This window comes from Suillus subaureus (assembly GCF_016647635.1).
Source record: "Suillus subaureus strain MN1 chromosome Unknown BJ212scaffold_17, whole genome shotgun sequence".
Lineage (NCBI taxonomy): Eukaryota > Fungi > Basidiomycota > Agaricomycetes > Boletales > Suillaceae > Suillus > Suillus subaureus.
Window position 1 is genome coordinate 772,904 of NW_024538573.1, and position 24,501 is coordinate 797,404.

The following is a 24,501-nucleotide window of genomic DNA, read 5'->3' on the forward strand; positions in this document are numbered from 1 at the left end:
TCGTGCTCATTCTCATGACTGCTGTCATTGTATAGTATTTCTTGATTGATCGACCAGGGTGTAATAAATGCGCAAACCATCAATATCAATTGTGGACCGATATTGATTCGGACATCGGATTTTATGTGCGCCAGTTGTGTAAAAACACGCAAATCTGCCAAGATGACACGTGAACATCATCCGACGACGCCAACAGGGTCGGCTTGAACACGCTGTACAGAAGGGCGATTCAAAGGTATGTAGATCAAAGGGCAAGGTAACCATTAGTAGCCCTGGTCAGAGAGAATACATCTGCTCACTCTCACATTAGCATTATATAAAGGAACTCTCCTCGTTCTGCCAAAAAATGTGCCTGTCTGTAGGGGGTCTCCCCGATGTAGACAAGTTCAATAGTAAGGCAGAGATGCACTAGTGGCGGAGCCCTAGCTTAACGGCTTGGTTTCCCCTTGAAAGGGAGGAACGAGGTGGTCTGATTACGGGAGATCGACTTTGTTCTTTGTCCAAGAGCCCGCTACACAAAGACATACATGTTCATGGAACTTTGTAGGTGCATTACGACACGAGCCTGGCTGTCTAATAAGTATTGTTATATACATCTTCATGATGTGCCCGACCTTGCCAAATCTCGAAATAATACGCAACTTGCAAGCAACCTGGGCATAAACCACTCCGAGCCTTTGTCTTTGATTCTCCTAATCCTCAGCACCATTTTTCAAACGCGCACCTTAATCGGAGGGCATCGCAAGAATAGACATTGTCATCTTGGAATACCAGCAACGGTCCATGTCAGGACAGTCTACTGCAGCCGACCCGCAGCAGGAGAAGCAAGTTAGTGCGAGTAAGCTATTCGATAAAGAACACCAAGCGCAATTCAAGAAGATGCCCAGCATCATAGAGCACTATGCTGCGCATCGTGGGACGCCATCTAATGCAGAATCTGCGCTTGTCTCGGGCAAGCGAAAGAGTACAACTGGGCCTGTCCAAATCACTAGGAAGACACGCAAGTCGAGCACTGTGGTGAAGAAGGATCGCGTTCCTTCCACTTCATTGAGATTACGCCCAGTTTTGAAGAAAGTCGTATCAAGAAGATTTGGTGACGATGATGACGGCGAAGAGGAGGACCGAGATGTGCAGAAATCTAAATGTGTTCGCATCAATGCTGTTGAGGAAGCAAAGAGGAAAGGGGAGGAAGCGAAGAAGCTTAAAGACCGTGAAGCCATTCGCCATAGGAGCAACTCCGCTTTGTCGCTCGGCGTTGCTTCGCGAAGAAATAGCGTAGGAAGTGTATCTTCCAAGGGCACGAAGACTTCTCTCGTTGGCAAATTAAGAGGTACAACCACTGGCACGACTCGAGCACATGACTCTACCCTCATGGCGCCAACTGTATCATCACTCGCCAAGACCAGCAGGCTGCTTGTGCCATCGAATTTCCCCGTCCAGGTGAAAGACAAGGGCAAGGAGAAGGGAAAAGAACAGAAGGAAACAGATGCAGTTGAACAGATAGTGAGTTCTCAGACAGTCCCCCGAAGTCAGGGCAAAATCTTCAGCCAACCCTTGTTGAAGCCTTCGGAGCCACGTATGTCCCTGGCAGCAGCAGCTGTCATGTTCGATACGGCGAAGCCTCCAATCCTGCCGAGGCCGAAGGTGATGCTCGGACAGTGGCCGCACATATCAAAGGGAGCGATAATGAAGCTGGCTGCGCAACATGAGGTCCAGGATGCTGATACGAGCGATATCCCACAGCCACAAACGTCTGGAGAGGACGGCAGCCGCATGGTAATGTGAAAGTGGGTGGGGACGTGCCAGGTCATGGGCATTTCATGAAGGCCGCGATATTGGATAGCCAATTGAAGACGCTGAAAAGCCCTGAAAATGAGGAGGGGGTGGTAAGAGTGGCCGACTGAGGACCACGTGCGAGCCTGGGGGGGGTACATAGTAAGTACTTAGCGCTGATAATTATAACTATAAATATAAATTGAATAAGCTTGCAGTTTTTTTCTTGGTTATCACGAACACCTTTATATATGCAACTTTGCAAGTGTCCCTACCATATATCTAATCATATTCATGAGCCATGCATCCGGCTTTACAAAATCTCGAAGTAATATGCGCGATTAGCTCATACGTGGAACACAGATCGCTTCCTGCACTTGCATCCACATGCCGCAAATTTGAGCACCCGGCACTTAAGGTCCTCTGGAGGAATCTGGACTCCGTGATTCCACTTGTCAACTGTTTACCAAGAGGTCTGTTTGGCAGCGAGCATGGATGTATAGTGAGTGTCCTGATTTTATATCCTTGTAAGCTTCAGACTGAGTTCACTTGCGCAGATATTGCAGAAACCTCCTGATGGCAAGGCGTGGGATACTCTTTTCAAGTATGCGTCATGCGTGCACTCTATCACTATGACAGAACTATATAGTTCGGCAAATCTTCAGACTGAGGCTCTTAGTTTGATAATGCTGGCTTGTCCTTCGACACCTGCATCCTTTTTTCCGAAGCTTCACAAATTAACATTGTACGATGACGGAACCCGCTTCACTGCAGAGTTCTTGCGCATGGCTTTCGTACCCTCGCTAGTGGAATTGAACCTGCAGATCCCTTCAACTTCCTCCCCCGCTCTCATTGTCCTTTCGTCTCTCGGGACCTTCTGTCCTCATCTCCAGCGCATGACCGTGAAAGTTACACGTACAACGGACAACTTGTTGCGTAAAATTTCGCCCTTTATCATACAATCTGTTTCCCAGCTCCATCATCTTCATACATTGTCGGTATCGGACCTAGGTCACAAAGGGATGGAGTAGCCTCATGCAGCTGCGAGCTCTGCAGTCACTATCCTTGGACTTGACCGCATCATCGAGCTGGGACACCCTGTCGCAAGTGCAACTCCCCGGCTTCCAGGATTTGAAATTGTTGAATATTTCTACTCGTACTATTGAGCACGCCTCGAACTTCTTTAGGTCACTTCAAATTGTCAGAAGCAGGGGGATCAGCTTCGACTTCACGCCCCAGCTTGCAGGGTCCTCAGCCAGTGGGTCTGCGATGCTCTCCCGGTTCCTCACCATCCTTCAAGAGAAATGTGATAACGACAAACTCGAATCTTTCTCTCTCATTCATTCGCGGAAGAAGATGCCCACAGAATCGGGCATCTTCACATCATTGCATGCATTTCGCAATTTAACACAGCTGGTCATCGAGGAGGGTTACAATATTTCGATGTCTGACGAGGAGCTATGCCAGTTTGTGAAAACCTGGCCTAAGCTCCAAGTCCTCAAATTGAGCAACTGTAATACCACTACATTACCCACATTCCACGGGCTAATACGGTTGCTTCCGCTTTGCCCTGCGCTGACTTCCCTCTCCCTTGTTATCGATGCCACGAAGTTGGACGGCATAGATCTTAAGTGCCCCGGCGGCGGGCTTTGCAACAAGCATCTCAAATTACTCGCCCTCGGAGCATCACCCGTGAGGTCCCCGATAAAAGTGGCTGTCATCCTCAGCGGCCTCTTCCCGAGCCTTGAGAAGGTCGATCCTGGTGGTCCGACTTCGGATAGATGGACATTAGTTAATGACTTTCTTAGTGGCTTCCGCCTTGTCAGGGAGCAGCGCATTGAAGCATGCGTTTGTTTCGATCTCTAGTTTATGTTGAATCATTGCTTACACTTTTTGATGTATACAGTACTTGGGATAGTTGGTAATTCACGAATATCGATCAGCTCCCCGGTACGGCAGCTTTATGTTTTTCGTTCAGTCTCTTGCAGCTTGTGAATATCGTGTTTAGACGCTGGATTAATGACAGTCCAACGTGAAATTGAACGGTTATGCTTCGAAGGTCGCTTTTTTTTTGATGCAAGGTCACAAGTTCGCGTCCGTGAACTCCATGCTGGTCAAAATGGCTGGGAGTCTCCTGGTGGTGAAACAGACCAAACGGAAGGATTTCGTCCAATGAACGTTGAACGATGTGGCACCATTGACCAACTACCTGATCAACGGCTACCGTAAGATCTAGAGTATGTCAAGCACGACAGTTCATTGCGTCCCAGGCCAAAGTACTGTGAGAGAGGACATGTGTAGATTGAAAGGAAAAATACCCCTTTTGTTGCCATATGACAGTATGTTTTGGAGAGAGAAGGGCAGTATGCCCTCTACGTCCGCAGATATGCCTGTAATTTCGTGAAATATGTGCGTAGTAACAATTGTCTGTCCAAGTTAAAAGTAAAACGCTGAACGCATAGGGTCTGCTACTAATTCGAGAGAAGGAAAAAGGGTAACATATTCTGCTCGCTGCTGTTCTGTTATCAGCACTCAATCGCCGAAGGTCAAGCTCTCCAGGGGACACTGTGACCGTGTCAAAAACGTCTTGAAGTCTTCATGAGGCCATTGTCCTGAATTGCGAACTTCGAGCGCACGTAGCCTGGGGAGTATGATGGCATCGAAGAAGACTTCCTTGGTCTCAACCGCGAATAGTCCAACCACCGTCAAAGACAAGAGGTTGGGGCATACACAGAGCAAATAGGGGATGCAGTCTAGTTCATCTACCGCAATCTCAAGATTTGTGAGACTGGGCCATGCGAAAGGATTGAAGTCAGATAACAACTCGAAGTCAGGCCACAGGTCCATTAACTTGAGACTGCGCGTACTAAACGGCAATTGCGCAATAGAGCGAACGACAGCTGGTACAAGATTGAAACCTGGCGCCATTGTATATAACCAGCTCCTTGAGTCCGCGGAAGTCCGTCGACGTCAGCACCAAAGAGCCGCAATTGGAGAAAAATCCAACAGATAGAGACAAAATTTAATCAATGTATGGCTGGAGCAGGCTTTGCAGCTCTGTCCAGTCAATGTCATGGCCCTCAAGCATCAATGAGAGTTCACATCCTTGTGATCGCTTGAGGTAGGAGTCGTAGCAGAAAGCTCTCTGCTGCTAGTCACCGTGACCGACTTCCAATCGCAGTCTGCGCCATCGACTTGGCATGTCCAGAGCAACCTCCCTTCGTCGTCGACATACTGTGGTCAACAGCATGGGGGCCAGATATGGTGCGGGCGTGCATTTTCCATCTTCTGGTATGCAATAAAGGAAGATCTGGGCGAGGATTTCCGTGGGGAGGCGTCAAATAGCCGAATTGTTGGACAGGACAATCTTGACCTTCTCTTCGACAAGTTGCCGATGACGATAGCTGACACCGTTTCGGCCTGAGACCTTGTGCATGACTACATCCAACTGCTAAAGTGAGTGTTTATTATTATATTCAGATGCCAATACCTCCCAAACCGAGCACTTACAATGTTCTGCAGGGTACCTGGGACGGATGAATTGGTGTTTGAGTTGAATGTTTGCATTTGTAACCTTTATTTCGCCCTAATGTAGTGTTGAGTTTTTGATTTGATAGGTATGAAAGCACTCGCGAACATCAGGCCTTGATTCTCCTTGGCACCTCCTCGTATTCCTACCATACGCACTGAAGGGCCAAACCCCTTTTCGTTGATAACTTCTCCACTACATTCTTAGTGCTGACGCACCTGAACTTCAACAGAGTCATCTCTTGTTCAAGTTGGAAACAATACGCCATTCTCAGTTTCCTGCTCTAATATTGATGCAAGCTAGAACACGGACCGAATATCAAGAAGTGAAATCAAAACTCGACGAGTGTCTCTGGGCTCCCAAGTTAACGTTGAACCGTCAGTGATGTACTCCCTCAGAAGAACGACCATCATGATACTGGTCGTCGCTCTAGCAATGACACTGCCTTGGCCATCCGAGAAGCGAAGAGAAGCACACATGTGACAAATGGACGGATTCAGGGTGTAATACACAGATTGAGGCATATGCAAGACGGTGCCCAAGGTCAACAGTTCTCACATTTAAGAATTCATTGTTCGAGTTCTTCGCTGCTAACCTCTGAGTAGCACCAAATTTTCATCTGGACTTCCAGCGCGGATGAACTGACGTGTGGCTTTACTAGGGGGCCCATCTTCGAATCGCTGCCAACTCAGTCATACAGCACACTAATACCAGGAGATCTCACCTTCACACCGCTGAACGTATCCAACGAATACCTTTCCCATACTTGACTACATCACAGTTTCACTGGCGGAGACAGCCATGGCTTCCTCATCCATAAAGGCAGCCGCTACGAAATCGATTCTGACACCACCAATGATTTTGAAGGGTCACGGAAGATATACTCAATCTATATCCTGTTTTCCGGACAGCCAACGAATGATCAGTGGATCTTATGATAAGACCGTTCGGCAATGGGATCTGAAGGCGGGCAAGAAGGTTGAGGAAGCGAGGTATGTTTGCGAGAAGGAGGTATGGGTAGTAGTGGTATCAAGGGATGGTCAATGGGTTGTCACTGGTGGTGGGGATCATGACCATGTGGAGCTGAAAGCCTGTGAGCTCGAGACAGGGATTGTGAAAAAACTTCAAGCTCACAAAGGATCACCTGCATTGATATCTTCATGGACAACACGCTGCTGTTGAGTGGTGCACGCGATTTTACAGTGCAGATATGGAACTTGTACACCGGAAAACTCAGTACTCATAGCCGGTCCCTTCGAGGGCATTGATAATGTAGGCGCAGTCCGATTCTCAACAGATTCCAAGAAGCTCGCGGTCAAGTCAGATATGGGGAAGTACCTTGAGGTCTAGGATGTCCAATCACAAAAATTGGATATGAGAGGGGAATTTGGTACTCGAGAGGTTGACAGTGTACGGGCCGATATTCTGGACAAATACAAACAAAACATCTTAGCTTGATTCAGCTTCACCATGGAAGACGATGCCAAGACGTTCGACGCATGATATCTCGAAATCCTTTGGAAGAGACAGGCGCAGGGTAACTGCGAAAATGACTGTTGTTGAGACAAATTGAAAGTTGTAGGCGAGCTGTAAGTAGGTATGGAAAGCTTGACAGTCGCACACATTTCCCTAACAGTCGCGCTCAGTTTTGACACAAATGTGGCAACTTCGTCTTCAGATCCTCTGTAGGACCCCGAATACTTGCTGCTACAAACTGTTTCGCATTCATCGAAGACAATTTGTTATTGTTTTAAGTACTTACTGGGCTGGTTCTCAAATCCAATCTATCCTGCCTTGAGGCAAGGTGGTGAAAGGGATCATCGGTTGTTTGCGTACCATTGTGACTCCGCTGGCGCTTGATTCGATAATATTTGATCAAATGCATGCAGATGGGCCAACCTGCCCCAGAACCTCTCAAATGAACATTTGGAAGTGCGAAAACGAGCACCATCAATGCGGAATGATGATAGAGCATAATGCCGCCATCCCTAGGTGCAGAGCGTACTTGAGAGACCACAAGAACGTGACAGAACGAAAGACAACATACTTGACATGGCATCGGATTATCAAAAACGCTGAGTATGGTACAAACCTGTGGTGAAGCTAACCAAAGTCGAAGACAATCCTAGGAGCAACGTCAAGGCCACTACGACCTATGCGCGACCCCGGAACTGCATCCGGGATGGAAAGCTGGTTGACTCTGCATCTTCTGCTGAACCTTACATCGCAATTAGTTACGTGTGGGACACCCGTCCTTCTTTCAAAGAATGGGAAGGCAGGCGGGTCACAGAGCAAGCATTACACATCGCCGACCGACTCTCGAAACACGCCTCATATGCTCTGTGGATCGATGCAATCTGCATTGACCAGGACAACGAACCAGTAAAGATGGTTGAGCTTGCAAAGATGGCAGATATATACCGTGGGGCCACAGCAGTGTTATGCCTTGTACCGGAGATAGACCAAACGACAAGCAGAGTCGTGGAGCACGGAACCGGAATGATAGATTTAGATGGGTTCCGTGCACTTGAACACGCTGGAGACACGCACGGGATGTACATGTTTGCTTCCCAAGGCTCAAATAAGGCGCTGCACAAGCTATTCAGCAGCAGGTGGTGGACGCGTGTCTGGACGTTCCAAGAGGCAGTTCTTAACCGCGCAACGTTTTTGGTGGGAGAGAAAGAGGAAACTATACCCATTTCCGACGTCCTCAAAATCTCTCACCCAATTAGTCGACGGGCAGCGACACAGAAGAAAGACAACTTACTGGGGCAATTATCCAGTTTTTGGGACTCGGTTCATTCCATGTCGGACGCGATGAAGGTATACATGCCGCTCGGGACAGCTATGTCGAGCGTGTGGAGGCGCCAATCTACCGTCACTCATGACATGGCGTACTCTCTGCTTGGTGTATGTCATCTAGAGACAATCATGCCTGACTATCGGCTTCCAGTGGAGAAAGTGTTCGCTGACCTTGTGGACAAAGCCAGCTTGAAAGGGGACTTTTCCTGGCTGAGATGGAGCCACTTAGTCGACAGAGACACCACATGTGAAGGAATGTCTATGGTGCCCGTACCTGCAACTGTGTTAGCAACCCCTGCCAGTGCTATCACGGAATGGCGTTCCGTAGAAGTTCCTCAGATGTCAGTTGTCCGTAGAGGGGCCGTTGGTGTTCGCATTCCGCATCGGTCGACTGGCGTTATAAGATGGCAATCACAACCGGAAGACATCAAGGGAATTATCAACGTGTTCCAAAAGCTGTCATACAGCCCCGAAGACATATGGAACTTATTATTTGGCCTGCACGTTGGATTGGCGTGCGACATCGATAGAGCCGTGGGAGGATCTGGGCTGGCTCAGGCATTGCTCAACCTGGCGACTGGATACATCGACGGCACGTTCAAATTGGAGGACTCAGAGGATGATTTGGTGGGAGAAAAGCCATATACGAGAGGATACGGGTTCACGGCTTATGCATCCATGGCAGCAAAGGTTTGGAAAAATGCGCAGTTGGTCGTGATGCGCTCCCAGGGTGGAACAACAGTGGTACCTACCCACAGTGGAACAGGACAGGCGCGGACTGCATAGATTGCCAGTTGAAAGTCATGGGAGGACGTGCCTGTGCCTTGTTGTGCATGATAGCACGAAATTTCGGGCTAGTGCAATCGGAGTCATGGTGGAGAATGATCATGCGGGGAGTGGATCGTGGCAATTTACCCGGTTTTCTTGAAGATACCAGCTGTTTTTACTGACTTATGCTTGGTGATATCATTCAATGTTAACATGTGAGCGCTGCCACTGTTGTTCTTTCGACAGTCACTCCGAAACTATTTTTGTCAGTTCTTGGGACAATCCAAAGCTTGAACTCATCATTAATATTACCGTCCGTCGGTCATGCACTCAGCGTTGACAAACCTCGAAATAATACACACCATTAGCTCATTCACTCAACGCAGATCGCTTCCTGCACTTGCGTCCACATGCCGTGAATTTGAGCACCCAGCACTCAATGCCTTGTGGAGGGATCTGCAGTCCGTGGAGCCACTTGTCAAATGTTTGCCAAGTGACCTGTTTAGCATTGATCAGGGACGTGTGGTGGGTACCGTAGTTCTAATATGATTATTGTGGGCCAGACCAAATTTACTTGCACAGGTATTACAGAGACCTGTTGATGGCAAGATGTGGGATACCCTTTTCAAATACATGTCCCGCGTGCACTCGATCACTGTGACACAAAAACGTTGCTCGACAGTTGTCGAGCCCCTCAGTGTGCTGATGTTGTCTTGTCCTTCGACATCTGCGCATTTGTTTCCGAACCTTTCCAAATTAACATGGCATGCAGAAGGGACATACATCTTTGCACAGTTTTTGCGCATGGCTCTCGTACCGTCCATGTTGGTCTTACATGTGGAGATTTTTTCAGCTTCAACCGCCTTTCTCTCGGTCCTTTCGTCTCTCGGGACCTTGTGCCCTCACCTCCAGAACATGACCATGCGCATTCGATGTGAAACCAACGACTTGTCGCATCAAATTTCACCATTCATCACACAACCTATTGCTCAGCTCCACCATCTTCACACGTTGTCGGTATGGGATCTAGGAAGTCAAGGCATCAAGCACGTTATGAAGCTCCGAGCTCTGCAATCACTGGACTTGAACTTGAGGGCGTCGTTGGCTTGGGACAGAAACCTGTGTTGGCAATTGCCCGGTTTCCATGGTTTGAAATGGCTGGGCCTTTCTACACGTACAATTGAACACGCCTCGAACTTCTTCAGTTCCCTTCAAGTCGTCGGAAGCAGCCAAGTCAGGGTCAGCTTTACGTCCCAGGTTGCAAAATCCTCTGCAAGTGCATCCACGATGCTATTCCAATTCTTCACCATCCTCCGGGAGAGATGCGACATCGTCGAACTTCAATACTTGTCTCTCGTCGGGTGTTCGGGGAGCGGCCGCGCAGAATCGGGCATCTTCACGCCATTGCATGCATTTCCAAATTTAACTCACCTGCTTATTGATGAGGTCTGCAATATTTCCATGTCTGACGAGGATTTGTGCCAGCTGGTGAGAGCCTGGCCTAAGCTCCAAGTCCTCAAATTCAGCAGCTATGTCGCATTCAATGCCACCACAGTACCCACCTTCCACGGACTTATAAAGCTGCTTCGGCTCTGTCCTGTTCTGACTTCGCTCTCTCTTGTCATCGATACCACCAAGATGGACGGTATAGACCTCAAACGCCCCGGTGGTGGTCTTTGCAACAAGCACCTCAAATTCCTTGCCCTCGGAAACTCACACATTAAGTCCCCGCTGAATGTAGCTCTCATCCTCAGCGGCCTCTTCCCCCTCCTTGGCCAGGTCGATCTTGCTTGGTGGGATATGATGAAACTGATGTCTTCGTCATATCAGAAAGAGCCAATGATGGAGCAATGGGTGTTAGTGAACAGCTTTCTTAGTGGTTTCAGCGTTGTGAGGGAGCGGGGCATTGAAGCATGACCGTCTACATAACTGCGCTTGAAATTTACAGTACTTATAGTATGTGCGACTTGACCCAGCATATGTTTCGTTGTATACCGGGCTCGCATACTAATTGTCAAGTTCTCTTTCTCTTGTTTCCAATGTATATATGAACTTGGAAAGTCCATGGTGCAGCGGGCCAAGCCTAGCATATGCAGGATCAGGTGACCAATTGCTTCCTTCTTTCGACAGTCATGATCACCCCTGCACCCAATCTACGCCAAACTTTTCTGATGATCTCTTGAGTATGACAGAACAGTCCAATTTGAATCTGTCACTGCCGTTGGTCATGCACCCGGCATTGACAAACCTCGAAGTAATATACACCATCAGCTCGTACACTCATCGCAGATCGCTTCCTGCACTTGCATCCACATGTGGAGCCATTCGTCAGATGTTTACCAAGTGACCTGTTCAGCATTGACCAGGATCGCGTGGTCAGTCTCCTAGTTCAATATGATCATGGGCCAGACTAAGTTCATTTGCGCAGGTATTACAAAAACCTATTGACAGCAAGCTGTGGGACACTCTTTTCGAATACTCGTCCCGCGTGCACTCGATCACTGTAACACAAGAAGGCATCCCCTCGGAGGTTATTGAGCCCCTCAGTATGCTAATGTTGTCCAGTTCTTCGACACCTGCGTCTTGGTTTCCGAATCTTCGTAAATTGACATGGCATGCTGATGGAACACACATCTTTGCACCGTTTTCGCGCATGGCTCTGGTACCGTCCATGCTGGTCTTACACTTGGAGATTTCTTCAGCCTCCGACTCTACCTTCCTCTCTGTCCTTTCATCTCTCGGGACCTTGTGTCCTTACCTCCAAAACGTGACCATGCGCATTCGACATCAAAGCGATGACCTCAAGTTGTTGCATCAAATTTCACCCTTCATCGCATGGCCTATTTCTCAGCTCCGTTATCTTCACACATTGTCGATATGGGATGTAGGAAGCGAGATCACGGAGCATGTCATGAAGCTACAAGCTATGCGGTCACTGAGCTTAGATTTGAAGTCATCATCAGCTTGGGACGAAAATCCACGTTTTCAGTTCCCTGGCTTCGATGGTTTGAAATGGTTCAGCCTCTCTACCCAGACAATTGAGCATGCCTCGAATGTTTTCAGCTCTCTTGAAGTCCTCAAAAGCAAACAAGTCAAGGTCGACGTCATGTCCCAGATACATGCATCCACGGTGATATCCAAATTCCTCGCCATCCTCAAGGAGAGATACGGTCACGACAAACTTGAATACTTCTCTCTCAGCATGGAGTATTCGAGGGATATACGCATAGAATCTGGCGCCTTCACGCCATTGTACGCATTTCCCAATCTAACTCACCTGCTTATAGAAGGGACCGGTAACATTTCGATGTCTGACAAGGCACTGTGCCGGCTGGCGAGAGCCCGGCCTAAGCTCCAGACCCTCAAAATCGGCAGCTGTGTCATCTTCGACAGCACTATCAGAGTACCAACATTTCATGGACTAATTAGTTTGCTTTGGTCCTGTCCCGCTTTGACTTTGCTCGCTCTTGTCATAGATACCACCAAGTCGGACGGCATAGATCTCAAGTGCCCCGGGGGCGGACGCTGCAATAAGCGTCTCAAGTTTTTCTCTCTGGGAAATTCACGCATCAAACACCCGGTGGACGCGGCTCTCATCATTAGCGGCCTCTCCCCCTACTTGAAGCGGGTCGATCTTGCTTGTTGGGAGAAACCCCCAATGAATACGACGGCTCAGAGGAAGTTGGACATGGGGGCAATGGGCGACAGTCAATATGATGCTTAGTGGCTTCAGCATTGCAAGGGAGCGGAGTATCGAAACATGGTCTGACTGTTTATAGGCTATGCTCGAAGAATCACCACTTTTGACCATATATACAGTACCTAGCATGTCTAGGACTGACCTAATGTTTGGTTTGCCTCTGTCTGTTACGCTTGGCATTTGTGAGAACGACTTGACCAAAACAAATGATCTTAGCATACACCTATGTATGAGTCGTGCGAGTTAAGCAGTATATTGCAGGCCCTGGTCTGCATAGGTCAAGTTAAAGAATACAAGCATAAGAGATAGAGTATATATAAAGGGATTGAAGTGGAGCTTCAATAAATGAATCAGAGATTAAAAGTAAATATCGAATCAGAAAATGAAAAGAGAATTGTACGATAGAATGTTATAGAATGTCTAAGAATGATCAGTAATCGTGAATAAGTGAAGGGGTGAAAGGAAAATAATAGGACTGTAACATTACCCCCGTTGTAAGGGTAGTAGGCACCGACTACTATCAAAGAAGATGATGCGATCGTTTATAATTAGTAAGAAGGTCAGAAGCATTACCTAGTTTGGCTTCTTTCATCCATTTGTTCTCGGAACTCGGGAATCCCTTCCATTTTACATAATATTGTCGTCGAGATGAAGATCTGCAGTGTCCGACGACCGCTTCAACTTCATGTTCTTCTTCACCATCAACCAAGTCAGGTGGAGGCGGAATATGATTAGGGCCGTGAATATCGTTCTCTTTATAAGGAGAAAGGAGAGTGGTGTGAAATACTGGGTGAATGCGCCATTGCACGGGGAGTGCAAGTTGATAAGTTATGGGAGATAATACATTGGTTATGGTGAATGGTCCTTCGCGTTTAGGAGCGAGTTTCCAATTTGGGTATCTGAGATGAAGGTTCTTGGCTTCGAGCCATACTTTATTGCCTTTAGTGAATGGTATGAATTTAGACGTGATTCGTTGATGCATGGTGTTTTGTGTGAGTTCATGAGCGGCTAGTGCTTCATCGCATGCTTTATTAAGTAATGAGAGTCTTTGTTCAATATTAGGGATGTCGGATTTCAGATGGGAATCGGGGAGGTGATGTGGGTGATAACCCATCATGAGGTAAAAGGGAGAAGTTCCACATGCTGAATGGTGGCACAAATTATGAATGAATTTGGCTAATGGCAACATGGGTGCCCAACCGGTTTGGTCATTAGTGCAGAAGATCCGGAGATAGACTTCGAGTTCTTGGTTAACTCGTTCAGTTTCTCCATCACTCTGAGGATGGAAGGCGGTGGAGAGGGAATTCTTGTATCCGAGGAGTTTTCCAAGTTCGACCTGGAATCGGGAAGCGAACTGAGGTCCGTGGTCAGAGATAATTTTATCATAAAGTCTGTATCTAGAGAAAACTTTAGAGAAGAAAATGTTCGCGACACCTTCAGCGTCAATAGTTTTAAGACAAGGGGTGAAGATTACCCCCTTCGAAAGTCTGTGGTCGACCACAACCATGATGCTATCAAAGCCATCGGATAAGGGTAAGTCCGTAATAATGTCTACCAAGCAATGAGTGAACGGTCAGTTAGATATAGGTGCGGGGATAGGGAATAGTGGAGGGGTAGACAGGTGCATGTTTACTTTATTCTGTTGGCAGATGCAACAGCCATCTACAAAATTCTTGACAAATGTGGCTAAACCAGGCCACCAGTAGTCGCAAGATAAGAGTTCTTGTGTTTTAAAATGTCCAGGATGTCCGGCAGTGGGGGAGTTGTGGTGGAGGGAAGTGAGTTCTCGCCAGAGATCTCCAGGGGGTACGTAAGTAAGTCCTTTAAATGAGAGAATTCTGTTGTTCAATTTCCAATCGGAAAGAGTGGAATGGAGAGGAGGGGGTATGGAGGAGTCTGTGAGCACTTGAAGTGCTGTGTGTACTACCGGGTCTATAGAGGATGAAATATGTAATCTGTCCATAAAAGAAGTGTCAATGATGTTGATAAACATTGAGTCAGGGAGAAGTTGTATGCTAATGTTGTCCTTTTTGACACTATCGTCTGGAAGGTGATCCGTTCTACGGGATAGGAGATCTGGTATAATTAGTTCTTTTCCAGGTACGTGTTGAATCTGGAGTTCAAATTGAGAAAGGAATGTCTGCCATCTTGCTTGACAGCGGTTAAGGTCTTGTACATCCCTAAAATATGTAAGGTTTTTATGGTCAGTTTGTATGGTTACAGGGAAGGGGGATCCAAGGAGGTAATGTCTCCATGCTTTCAAAGCACGGACAATAGCAAGTAACTCTCAATCATAGATCTGATAGTTTCATTCGGCCGGATTAAAGGATTGGGATAAGAAGGAACACAGGAGCCAGTCTCCATTGTCATTTTTCTGAAGTAGTACTGCGCCAGTGGCATATAATGAGGCGTCAGTAGTGATTGCAAAAGGAGAGTCTTTGTCGGGTATCTGGAGGATCAGAGATGAGGTGAAAATACGCTTCAGCTTATTGAAAGCTTCCTCACGCTCGAATGTCCAAGAGAATTCTTCGTCTTTCTTGGTTAGGTCTATTAAGGGTCTAGCAATCGATGAATAGTCAGCAATAAACCGTCGGTAAAAGTTAGTGAATCCGAGGAATGATCAGACTTCCTTCACTTTCGTGGGAGTCTTCCATTTGGATATACCCTTTAATTTGGCAGGGTCCATGGCAATAGAACCGGGTTTAATGATCATGCCGAGGTATTCGATGTCGGTTATGTTGAAAGTGCATTTTTTGGGTTTGAGATGGAGGAGGTTGTCATGGAGTCGTTGAAGTACTTTGTGAGTGTGGATTCGGTGAGTTTTGTCGTCTTTTGAAAAGATTAGTATGTTGTCCATATAAATGATAATCCACCCCTCCTGGATCATATCTCTGAACAGGTCGTTCATCATGGATTGAAAGGTAGCGGGTGAGTTACACATTCCGAAGAACATGACCATGGGTTCAAAAAGTCCTCTGGAAGTGGCGAAAGCTGCCTTCCATTGATCTGTTTTTCTCATATGTATGTTATTGTATCCCCATTGAATGTCCATTTTGGTAAAGATCTTGGTGTCCTTTAGCTTATCTATAAGATCGGAGATTAGCAGTAAAGGGTAGTTATTCTTAACCATGTGTTTGTTCAAGTAGCGGTAATCTTGGCAGGGTCAGAGGGAACTGTCTTTCTTCCCGACAAAGAAGAATGGAGAAGATTGAGGGGATTCGGAAGGAACAATTGTCCCTTTGGCGAGATGTTTGTCTATGAAATCGTTCATGGCCTTATCTTCTTTGGCGTTAAGTGGATAGATCTTGCATTTCCGTGGTTCGAAGGATTCCTTGAGATCAATCTTGTGGTTGTATTTTCGTTCTGGAGGAAGGGTACCATTAGCTACATCACCAAATACATCCTTGTATTGACGGAACTCTTCGGGTACGAGTTCTTTGAAGGTTTTCTTTGGTTTGGCAGCGTCCTGGGCGAGTGTCTGGGAGATATTGTCAGTTTTCTGGATATAAGTGTAAAAATCGTCATCGTCGTTGATGGGATCTAGAAGGTGTGGAAGAGTTTCGTTAGCAGGGTCCCACTCTGGTTCTAATTCTTCTAGTGTGTCATAAAAGACATCTTCATCATCTTCGATTTCTTCAATCATTGCTTTTTTCAGGGTATGCTCCCTTAAGTGGACTTCTTGACTAGTCCAATCAATATCTGGGTTTTCCTTCTTTAGCCAAGTCATTCCCAGGATAGCGTCTTCTCCTCCTAGAGAGGTTACAAAGAATCGCTTCCTCATAGGGATATCTTTGATCAGAAATGAAAGTTCACAGTACCATGTTATTCTACCAGCTTTGTTTAATGTGCCGTCTATGTTTCATACTGGTATCGGAGTTTCCAGTTTGTGCGTGCGAATGTTCTCTTTGAGTATGAATTTCTCATCAATGAATTCACCTTCTGTGCCGCAATCAATTAGAGTGGCAGCTACGGTGGTTTTATCAGATTTCTTTGATCTGATGGTTAATGGTAACCAGATAGAGTTAGTATCGCCAACAGATTGTACAACTAGTCCGATTCTGGGAGTTTCTGACACTGTGGCAGGCTCCCCTAAGCAAAATCCTCTTCATTGCTTTCTTCTTCCTTAACCGGCTTCTTACCAGTTTTCTTCGTCTGGCATGCTTTAAACGCCTTCCATTCTTGAAATTCTTTGTAATCGTCATCAGGTGACTCCTTGATTACCTTTCTTACATTGGTCGTAACCGTAGGATGGTTAGGGCAGTCTGCAGCTAAGCCCTTCTTGCCGCATAAGAAGCAGAGGCCACCCTTGCGCCTGCGCTCCCGTTCTTGAGGAGTTAAGTATGTCTTTCTTGTCCTCTTGTCATTGTCTTCTTCTTCTGGAGGTGCTATTAAAGTCCTTTGGACCTCAATGTCTAAGGCTTTCTCTAGCCAGGATTCGATGGTGGTGGGAGTTGTGTCGAAGGCGTATATAGTGGAGACTATCTCATGCTTGAGCCCATTCCTGAAGAACATGATCTTGGTGTTCTCCTTGTGGATGCCAGTATCGGCTAGGATGGTTTGGAATAGGGATGCATATGCAGTTACACTTCCAGTCTGTCGAAGGGAAGAGATGCATTGGATCGTGATCTGTTCGACGTTCTTGGGAAAGAAGATTGACTTGAATTGTCTAGCGAAGTCCTCCCATGTTCCATAAGTCTTTACTGCAAATGCAGTCTTGAGTTGGCCTTTGGCCCATTTAGCAGCCTCACCTTTAGTCATAAGGCTGAGAGCGAAGATAACTTTCTTCTTGTTGCTGTCATATAGTTCGTCGTTCATGTCTAGGTACGCCTCAACTTGAAGTGTCCATCCCTGAGCAAGGCAGGTATCACCATTGAAGGGTGAGGGGATTCTGCCAATTTCTTCAGTCATTTCAGTGGTCAAATATCGGGTGCCTATGGCGTCTAGCTTCTGGTTTCACACAAATTCTGTCTACCCTTGAATTTCAAGGTAAAGAGTAAAATGTGGAAAAGTCAGTGGTGTCCTGTTCTGGTCACAAGTTCGAGGGAACCACAGGGTAGAGAAGTACAGTGGCTCAAAAAACTGTCTGCATGTTTTGACATTTTTCACTATCTATGATATTGTGTGAGAAGGAACAAATGCCTCAAGGACATGCTTATAGCACATTGTAGTATGGCTTCAGGGCTTTCATTTGAGCCCTACACCGTGGGAATCGGTGGAGATATGGTGGAGATACAAGGCTTACAAAATCATGACTCATGCAGACAGTTTTTTGAGCACATATTAAAACTATATAAATCATCATTTATGACACCATAACAATCATGCCACCATTAAATAAATTATAAAGTGGTGTCATTATGTCATTTTAAAACCATATCTAACTATACAAACCAAAAATTTCCATATGTCATGGTTATATTCACCATGAAAGCCACCCCCCTGCTCAAAGGGATAATATCCTCTCTCTTTCCTATTCTGGCCTCTCTGCTTGTCAAATTTCCTCTAGAACTGGAGTATCCAAGTCCACTGTGGCCAAGGTCATCAAAGAAAGTCACACAGACAAGGAAAACTTCTGTGAAGGGTGTCCATCCAAGCTCACCTCTACTGATAGGAGGGCTATTATTCAACATATCACTACAGGAAAGGCTGATAATGCTGTCCAGGTCACCTATTACATCAATTCCACCATCACATTCCCTGTCTCTTCACACACTGTGAGAAACATTCTCAAGACAGCTCATCTCAGGTCAGTAACAAGGAAGAAAAGGCTCTCCTCTCTATCACACATAAACAGAGATGACTAACCTTTGCCTTAGCCCATCAGAATTGGATTACATGGACTGGAAGCATGTTATATGATCATATAAGACCACAATAAATAGGATTGGGTCAGATGGCAAGGTATATATGTGAAAAAAGAAGGGTGCTAGTCCTCGCTGCATATGTGTGATAGAGAGGAGAGCCTTTTCTTCCTTGTTACTGACCTGAGATGAGCTGTCTTGAGAATGTTTCTCACAGTGTGTGAAGAGACAGGGAATGTGATGGTGGAATTGATGTAATAGGTGACCTGGACAGCATTATCAGCCTTTCCTGTAGTGATATGTTGAATAATAGCCCTCCTATCAGTAGAGGTGAGCTTGGATGGACACCCTTCACAGAAGTTTTCCTTGTCTGTGTGACTTTCTTTGATGACCTTGGCCACAGTGGACTTGGATACTCCAGTTCTAGAGGAAATTTGACAAGCAGAGAGGCCAGAATAGGAAAGAGAGAGGATATTATCCCTTTGAGCAGGGGGGTGGCTTTCATGGTGAATATAACCATGACATATGGAAATTTTTGGTTTGTATAGTTAGATATGGTTTTAAAATGACATAATGACACCACTTTATAATTTATTTAATGGTGGCATGATTGTTATGGTGTCATAAATGATGATTTATATAGTTTTAATATGTGCTCAAAAAACTGTCTGCATGAGTCATGATTTTGTAAGCCTTGTATCTCCACCATATCTCCACTGATTCCCACGGTGTAGGGCTCAAATGAAAGCCCTGAAGCCATACTACAATGTGCTATAAGCATGTCCTTGAGGCATTTGTTCCTTCTCACACAATATCATAGATAGTGAAAAATGTCAAAACATGCAGACAGTTTTTTGAGCCACCGTAACTTGACCTTTTGTTATGCTCGGCATTTGTGAGAACAACTTGACAAAAACAAATGATCTTAGCATACACCTATGTACGAGTCATGCGAGTTAAGCAGTATATTGCAGGCCCTGGTCTGCATAGGTCAAGTTAAAGAATACAAGCGTAAGAGATAGAGTATATATAAAGGGATTGAAGCAGAGCTTCAATAAATGAATCAGAGATTGAAAGTAAATATCAAATCAGAAAATGAAAAGAGAATCATACAATAGAATGTTATAGAATGTCTAAGAATGATTAGTAATCGTGAATAAGTGAAGGGGTGAAAGGAAAATAATAGGACTGTAACACTGTCCATGTGATCTCATAGCTCCGAAACACTTGGATTTTTTTAGGTATGTCCTATGTCATGTTATACATCCAAGCTGCCTCTCATTATAACTACAACATCCCTGGTCCATTGTGGCGGTTGGAATGGCCTATCACAGGAGTGCGGAATTAACAAAAGTACTAAATATGTTGTTTAAGCCGCACCTGGCCCGGCTCACCATCGCTACGATGCAGTGTAGTATAGATGTACTACCTCAGTAGTATTTCTTGATTCATCAACATGTCAAACATGGGTAATACAGAACAGACTATGAAAATGAACTGTAAGCCAGGCTTACTACACGTGGCAGACGCGCCCAAGGCTCCCCATTGGACACCGCGTACTATTTGTCCAGTGTTTGGACCAGACATTGACTTGTGTATATACCTCGACATATACATACTCGTATCTTAGCTTCTTACCGTATCATCAATCACACGCTCTTCTGGCACGTTACTGCTTGTCTGTTAGTGTCTCCATCGACGCGACGGCTTCACATGAACCCCACAAGTAGTGTTCTGGAAACGGCCCCTGAGCGCTGCTACAGTACACCAAATCGCTTTGTTCTTTCGACAGTCACTCCGAACCTTTTCTACTATTTTTTTCAGTTCTCAAATATTAGATGGGACAACCCAAAGCTTGAACTCGTCATTAATATTGCCTTCCGTCGGTCATGCACTTGGCGTTGACAAACCTCGAAATAATATACACCATTAGCTCATTCACTCAACACAGATTGCTTCCTGCACTTGCGTCCACATGCCGCAAGTTCGAGCACTCAGCACTTAATGCCCTATGGAAGGATCTGCGGTCTGTGGGGCCACTTGTCAAGTGTTTACCAAGTAACCTGTTTGGTATTGATAAAGGCCCAGTGGTACCGGGTGTCCGACTTTCATATGGTTGTAGACTGACTTCACTTAGGCCACGCAGGTGTTACGGGAGCCTCTTGAAGATGGGATGTGGCATACTCTTACACACGTTCCGCATGCACTCAGTCACTGTACCACATTCAAGAGATACAGCAGTTATCGAGTCCCTCTATTTCATACTCATGCTGTCTTGTTCTTCGTCTCCTGCGTCGTTGTTTCCGAACCCTCGCAAATTAAAATGGCGTGCCAATGGAACTCACCATGCTGCAGAGCTCTTGCGCATGGCGTTTGTACCTTCCCTAGTGGAGTTGAACATGCAAATTTTTTCAGCTTCCTCCGCCTTTCTCTCAGTCCTCTCCTCTCTCGGGACATTGTGTCCTTACCTCCAGAACATGACTTTGAACATTACGCCTGCAACCAACACCTTATCGCACGAACTTTCGCCCTTCATCATATGACCTATTTCTCAGCTCCACCATCTCCACACGTTGTCAGTACAGGACCTAGGAATCCAAGGGATGGTTCACTTTATGGAGCTGCGAGCCCTGGAGTCACTGAGCTTGGACTTGACATTGTCGCCAGCTTGGGACACAAAGTCGGATGCATCGTTCCCCGGCTTTCATAATTTGAATTTGTTGGATCTTGCCACATATACAATCGAGCAGGCCTCGAACTTTTTGAGTTCACTTCAGTTCGTCAGAACCAAGGAAATCAAGGTCGACTTCATGTCTCCGGGTGAATCCACAACGATACCCCAGTTCCTCGCCATTGTCCAGGAGAGATTCGATAATCACAAACTTGAATCCATCAGCGTCGACGGTGTTTATCGTTCGGGACAGGTGCACACAGGACAGAGCGTCTTCACACCACTGTACACATGCTGCAATCTAACCCGACTCATTATTGAACGCGTCTGTGACCTTTCCATATCCGACGAGGAGCTGTGCCAGCTGGCGACAGCTTGGCCTAAGCTTCAAGCGCTCCAAATCAAATGCTATACCGTCGGTAAAATACCGACATTCTATGGGCTAACCAGTTTACTTTGGCGCTGTCCCGGTTCGACTTCGCTCGCTCTTGTCATCGATTTCACCAAGTTGAAAGGTATAGATCTCAAGAGTCCTGGCAGCGGACGCTGCAATAAGCGTCTCAAATCCCTCGCCCTCGGAAATTTACCCATCGAAGTTCCGGTGGACGTGGCTCTCATCATCAGCGGCCTCTTCCCAAACTTGAAGAAGGTCGATCTTGATTGTTGGAATGCGTACCCGGCGAGCTCGGTGGCAGCCCGGAGCAAGTCAGTGAAGCAACAGTGGGAGTTAGTCAATAGCATTATTGGTGGCTTTAACGTCGTAAGGGAGCGGGGCATTGAAGCATGGTCTGACTGCTAGGCTATGCCTGAGGCATCACCTGCACTATTTGGCCATACGCACATATAGTGTCAAGATCATGATATGACTATCGACGTCACTCTCGCACGTACTCATCCCTTTCTTTTACATACGCAGTCACTCTTCGTCACATGCCTCATACACGTTCTCCTTTGATTCTCCGTCTCAATCAGCGTATTAATACCTCTCCTCGTCGAATATCGTTCTGTAGTCTTTTGACTCGATACAAAGTCCCGTTCCCGTTGCTAGTCCGAGCCTCTCGATTCGTCACAGTGGTATTTACAGTATGTACGGCTACGCGTGAACTATCGTACGGTTGTATAATGGGCTAATGTGCTCACATAATGCTATCCTTCTCTTGTTTTCAACACAAACTTCAATGCTTCATGGCGCAGACCCCATATGTCCAGGCGATTTGCATCTCGTTGTGTTGTGTGGCAATTCACGAATATTGATAAGCTCTGATACACATCAAATCTACATTGAACGGATATTAGTAGAGTACGGGTGCAGTCAAGGTAAACGGAATGCTCGTGCGCAAAATGAAGCGATTACAAGAACCGACTAAAACAACAGCAAGACATCGGCCATGGCAAAAATAACACCCCTCACTTGCCCCCCACCTAAGCAGAACAGCAAATCAACATTCACATACTCAAGCGAGTCCCATGGACTCTGTGGATCCGAGCGCTTTAAACCTCACCACGAGGACAGTTACATTGTCATTGGTTTGTCGTTCAAGGGCATGCTTCACGAGCGTTTCTGCGGCTGCTTGCGCATCCGAAATATGCCGCACGAGGTCGATTGCCCCCTGATCGCCTGTGATATCCCAAAGCTGCAGGGTCGCACGACAATGAATGCTTTGAAGGAAAGGCACCTAACGAGGTTACGTACCCCATCACACGCGAGGATCAGGAACTCGTCCTCGCTTCCTAGCTCAGTTTCAGTCGTGTACGGGCTCCCAACGACATACTCCTTCATACTGCTGTCTCCAAGACTGCGCGTTACTGCCAAAACGCCGTTCACGCGCCCACTCATAACGAATCCACCAGCATCAGTGATACGTTTCGCCTCCTGCTTATCGCTGCCTTTGTGGTCATAGGTGAGGCGCACTGCCCGGCCTGCACGGCAGAGTACCCCGCGCGCATCGCCAGCGTTGGCAGTATAAAGCACGCGCCGTGAGTTGAGTGGCGCATCGATCGGGGCCGTGTATGTTTGCATCGAAGGTGGAGATGTCTGGCTACGTGTGGCGGTGAGTGCAGAAGGGGGAGAGGGTAAGGTTGGCGAGGAGCCGCTCAGGGATTTTAGCGCCCGAGCGAAACGAGAAGCCGAAGCAGGGGACTTGCTCTTTGTCTTCTTGCCTGCCTCCTTAGATTCATCCGTGGGTTCGGTCGGAGACTCGCTGCCACTTCGGCTCCCGCTGTCAGTAGGGGATGGCGGAGAAAGTGGAGAAACGGGGAGGAAGGATTGCCGCCCATCTGCATCCTCGATGCGAAGGAAGGCAGTTACAACTGTGCATCCTGAGTGGATCTTGCCATCAGACTCTTCGCTGAGGCGAGAAATGCGCTTATCAACGTTGTGGAATGTCTCGTTTAGAACGTCCGGGATAGTGGCACTGGAGGAAGTACGGAGGGCATCGAGGAGGTACTGCACATGATCACGCGTTTAAATTAGCACAAAGATACAGTGGCTATGCGAACCTCGTGAAAATGCGCGCCACACCACTCGGCTGCGTGTTTTCCTGCATGACCGTCGAAAATAGCGAAGAATCCCTGCCCTCGCACACCAGCATAGTCAACGACGAAGGAATGGGCATCTTCCATATATCGTCGTGTACCCACGTCCTCAGATATACCAACCTGGTAGGCACCGTTTCCTGTGGAGTGCTGATTCAAGATCTAGGTGTACAATGAGTCTCCCCGATGCGTTCACTAGTGCCATTGCATGGAGAGTACGCACACCAAAGGTGTCGATGCCATCGGCAGTCGTAATTGATTTTGAGCGCGCATTTGGGGAGTCTGTGAAACGGAGGTTCATGGAGTTCGTGTTGCGCGTTAGTTGGAAGATCTTATCAAGGATAGGTACTCAGTAGGGTCAACAAAGTGTCAAGCTGGAATGATTACATACGTTGAGGCGACCAGCAAGCGATGTCACAGCTCCTTTACGGCATGGACACGTTCATAAATGTTAAATGCTAACGATGACAACGAATATTGTCGCTCACCGTCGTCGAGCTCGAAATTTTTATGATAATAAGTGGAGAGGATAACTAGTACAGCTGTTGCTGGTTTTAAGGGACAACAATGAGCACTTGAGCGGCTGAGCCACGATGATCCACCTCCTCACGTGAGCTTGAATCCACAATGATTAATCATAGTGCTGCTCAGAGTGCATGCATGAGTCCACACGGATAGCAAAGTACCACTACAGGCTTCACAGCTCAGATAGGTAGATCATTGAATAGATCATTGACCATGAGGTACCCAAGATTATTGCCATGACTATAATATCGCGCGGAACCTGCTGACTGCCACCGCCGACCTCGATGGGTGCGCCCCATGGGAGTCATGTTGAAGAACCTGAGTTCACCAGGGAACAAAGTCGCTCCCAAGAACTAACTTCTGAGATAGGACACGTGTGACACCACACCTCAGGCCT

The 24,501-nt window shown here is 46.8% G+C and overlaps 9 protein-coding genes across 9 annotated transcripts; 6 read left to right on the forward strand and 3 right to left on the reverse strand.

Annotated features, from left to right (window-relative positions):
- Positions 1-448: 448 nt before the first annotated feature.
- On the forward strand, positions 449-2,060 carry BJ212DRAFT_1577305 (uncharacterized protein). The gene is made up of 2 exons (XM_041342193.1): positions 449-1,929; positions 1,992-2,060. Exon 1 carries the CDS (start codon positions 784-786, stop codon positions 1,783-1,785), a length of 1,002 nt encoding a protein of 333 aa, XP_041192964.1. The 5' UTR covers positions 449-783; the 3' UTR covers positions 1,786-1,929; positions 1,992-2,060.
- A 14-nt stretch (positions 2,061-2,074) lies between these two features.
- Positions 2,075-3,639, forward strand: BJ212DRAFT_1481232 (uncharacterized protein; the record flags this gene model as incomplete). Its single annotated transcript, XM_041340226.1, has 3 exons — positions 2,075-2,275; positions 2,331-2,771; positions 2,815-3,639. 3 exons carry the CDS (start codon positions 2,075-2,077, stop codon positions 3,637-3,639), a joined length of 1,467 nt encoding a protein of 488 aa, XP_041192965.1.
- A 666-nt stretch (positions 3,640-4,305) lies between these two features.
- Positions 4,306-4,701, reverse strand: BJ212DRAFT_1481233 (uncharacterized protein; the record flags this gene model as incomplete). The annotated part of the gene is made up of 1 exon (XM_041340227.1): positions 4,306-4,701. The coding sequence occupies one exon, from the start codon at positions 4,699-4,701 to the stop codon at positions 4,306-4,308; it is 396 nt and encodes a 131-aa protein (XP_041192966.1).
- Positions 4,702-4,860: 159 nt separating this feature from the next.
- Positions 4,861-5,781, reverse strand: BJ212DRAFT_1299975 (uncharacterized protein; the record flags this gene model as incomplete). The annotated part of the gene is made up of 5 exons (XM_041332949.1): positions 4,861-5,007; positions 5,147-5,211; positions 5,284-5,300; positions 5,461-5,520; positions 5,615-5,781. 5 exons carry the CDS (start codon positions 5,779-5,781, stop codon positions 4,861-4,863), a joined length of 456 nt encoding a protein of 151 aa, XP_041192967.1.
- A 322-nt stretch (positions 5,782-6,103) lies between these two features.
- BJ212DRAFT_1481234 (heterokaryon incompatibility protein-domain-containing protein) lies at positions 6,104-8,890 on the forward strand (the record flags this gene model as incomplete). The annotated part of the gene is made up of 2 exons (XM_041340228.1): positions 6,104-6,294; positions 7,432-8,890. 2 exons carry the CDS (start codon positions 6,104-6,106, stop codon positions 8,888-8,890), a joined length of 1,650 nt encoding a protein of 549 aa, XP_041192968.1.
- A 119-nt stretch (positions 8,891-9,009) lies between these two features.
- On the forward strand, positions 9,010-10,916 carry BJ212DRAFT_214497 (uncharacterized protein). Its single transcript, XM_041342672.1, has 2 exons — positions 9,010-9,397; positions 9,455-10,916. The coding sequence occupies exons 1-2, from the start codon at positions 9,197-9,199 to the stop codon at positions 10,787-10,789; spliced, it is 1,536 nt and encodes a 511-aa protein (XP_041192969.1). The 5' UTR covers positions 9,010-9,196; the 3' UTR covers positions 10,790-10,916.
- A 383-nt stretch (positions 10,917-11,299) lies between these two features.
- BJ212DRAFT_1356725 (uncharacterized protein) lies at positions 11,300-12,875 on the forward strand. Its single transcript, XM_041335713.1, has one exon. The coding sequence runs from the start codon at positions 11,421-11,423 to the stop codon at positions 12,594-12,596; it is 1,176 nt and encodes a 391-aa protein (XP_041192970.1). The 5' UTR covers positions 11,300-11,420; the 3' UTR covers positions 12,597-12,875.
- An 8,208-nt stretch (positions 12,876-21,083) lies between these two features.
- BJ212DRAFT_1356730 (uncharacterized protein) lies at positions 21,084-21,658 on the forward strand (the record flags this gene model as incomplete). The annotated part of the gene is made up of 1 exon (XM_041335714.1): positions 21,084-21,658. A coding segment is annotated over exon 1 (284 nt), but the record flags the coding sequence as incomplete, so codon positions are not given.
- A 458-nt stretch (positions 21,659-22,116) lies between these two features.
- Positions 22,117-24,212, reverse strand: BJ212DRAFT_1356737 (phosphatase 2C-like domain-containing protein). Its single transcript, XM_041335715.1, has 6 exons — positions 24,068-24,212; positions 23,971-24,002; positions 23,803-23,910; positions 23,544-23,741; positions 22,738-23,490; positions 22,117-22,678 (listed from the first exon to the last, which is right to left on the reverse strand). The coding sequence occupies exons 3-6, from the start codon at positions 23,878-23,880 to the stop codon at positions 22,499-22,501; spliced, it is 1,209 nt and encodes a 402-aa protein (XP_041192972.1). The 5' UTR covers positions 23,881-23,910; positions 23,971-24,002; positions 24,068-24,212; the 3' UTR covers positions 22,117-22,498.
- Positions 24,213-24,501: the final 289 nt, after the last annotated feature.